The sequence below is a fragment of the Gossypium hirsutum genome, chromosome D06, assembly GCF_007990345.1.
Source record: "Gossypium hirsutum isolate 1008001.06 chromosome D06, Gossypium_hirsutum_v2.1, whole genome shotgun sequence".
NCBI lineage: Eukaryota > Viridiplantae > Streptophyta > Magnoliopsida > Malvales > Malvaceae > Gossypium > Gossypium hirsutum.
The window spans coordinates 2,422,787-2,424,546 of NC_053442.1; the positions used below are offsets into that span (position 1 = coordinate 2,422,787).

At 31.8% G+C, this 1,760-nt stretch overlaps 1 protein-coding gene across 1 annotated transcript; it reads right to left on the reverse strand.

Moving 5' to 3' along the window:
* Positions 1-1,082: 1,082 nt before the first annotated feature.
* On the reverse strand, positions 1,083-1,760 carry LOC107938312 (uncharacterized). The gene has a single exon (XM_016871411.1). The coding sequence runs from the start codon at positions 1,758-1,760 to the stop codon at positions 1,083-1,085; it is 678 nt and encodes a 225-aa protein (XP_016726900.1).

Consider the following 1,760-nt stretch of genomic DNA (forward strand, 5'->3'; position numbering starts at 1 on the left):
GTTAAAGTGACGAGGTAAATTTTTTAAAAAATTAATATTAAGCATTAGACTGTTCTATAAATTTATTATAAATTGAAGTTGATTTGATTATTTTAAAATAGTATTTTAGTATCACTATTTGGGATCTGAACTTGACAATTATTTCTATATTCGGACTTCAACTTTTTTTTTTTGGTCTAAGTTAGACTTTGAACTTAGCAATTGTTCTCACATTGGCGACCTGAATTAAACAACTATTCTTACATTGGAACTTGAATTAAACAACTATTCCCACATTGGGGATTGAACTTTTTTCTGTCTAAGTTAGTTCTTTAACTTAACAAGTATTCCCACATTGAGGCCTAAGCTTTAGGGTTTAACTAAAAATATTAAGAACTAACTTGAACAATGGCGGAGCCTAGTAAAGGCCCGGGGGGGGGGCATGGCCCCCAAGGTTTAAATTTTTTGTAATTTATCCCTTTTTAGATAAACTATGATTCTCTCAAAAATATAAGTAGGTCCCCCAAGGTTTAAGATTTTTGTAATTTCCTCCTTTGTATATATACTATAGCCCTCTCAAAAATTGATTGTTTATATGTTTAAATCGATTGTTATGTAGCACATCTAATTTTAGCTTGCCCCCCAAAATTAACATCCTGGCTCTGCCATTGAACTTGAACAAAAAAAGGTTTAAACCCTCGATATGAGAATAATTATCAAGTTAATCAGATTGAAAGTATTAATAATATTATACAAGTCCAAATAGTTAATCAGATTGAAAGTATTAATAATATAATACAAGTCCAAAATACACTAAAAGATTAAACCTTGAACTTTAAAAGGACCAAATTAAAACTTTAAAATATTTAAAACTAAATCTAGAATTTTCTTGACTAAAATCCAACACTTGTTTAGGGCAGAGCTCCCATTATCAAATTCAAGTTACAGAGAAGAATTTAGACAATTGAACTTGTCAAAAGAATGAATTGAGTCCTTCAATCCAACACCAAAAACACAACCAAAAGCAAAAAAAGAATGAAAAAACATATAATTTTTTTTTTTTAAATCCTAAAAATTTACAGAAGATTAATTACATAACATAATCAGCTTTTCTTATGGTAATCACGAACAGGAGATGAAGACTTACTTCGAACAACCTCAGATTCATTGCTCAATTTTCTTAGATGATCTTTCTTCTTCTTCTTCTTCATTATTCCTCTTCTTACATTACTGTAATTCCCTCCTTGTATTGTAGGAACCATATACCATCCAACACAAGTTAACAATATCGAAACCGATCTTCCAAAGAACACTAATAACACCAAAACCAACACAAAAAATGTTGGTAAATAAAAATATGGTCGCTTCCATGAAAACCCTTTTTTGTTCTTCTTCTTGTCTGGTTGTAATCTTGATATCTTCTTCATTACATCTTTGGCTTCACTTAAGGTTTCCATTGAATGCTTATGATCCCATGCTTCTTGTTCTTGTTGTTTGGTTTCAACAGGTTTTGGCTTTGGTTCTTTGTCTTTGAGCTTTACAACGACAGGGACAAAATCTGTTGAATCCTTGTACATGAAACGAACCATGGATATGTCTCGAGAACCTGTCTGTAGATGGATCTTTTGTTTCTTGTCTTCAAGCTCTGATAAAAGTGCAGAAAACTTGTCGAGACCACGGCCGGAATATGGGTTCTTGTTGTTGTCCTTGTTATGGCTTTTATGATCATAATCAGCATCTTCTTGATGATTAGAAGCTCCACAGATCAATGGATGAAACAT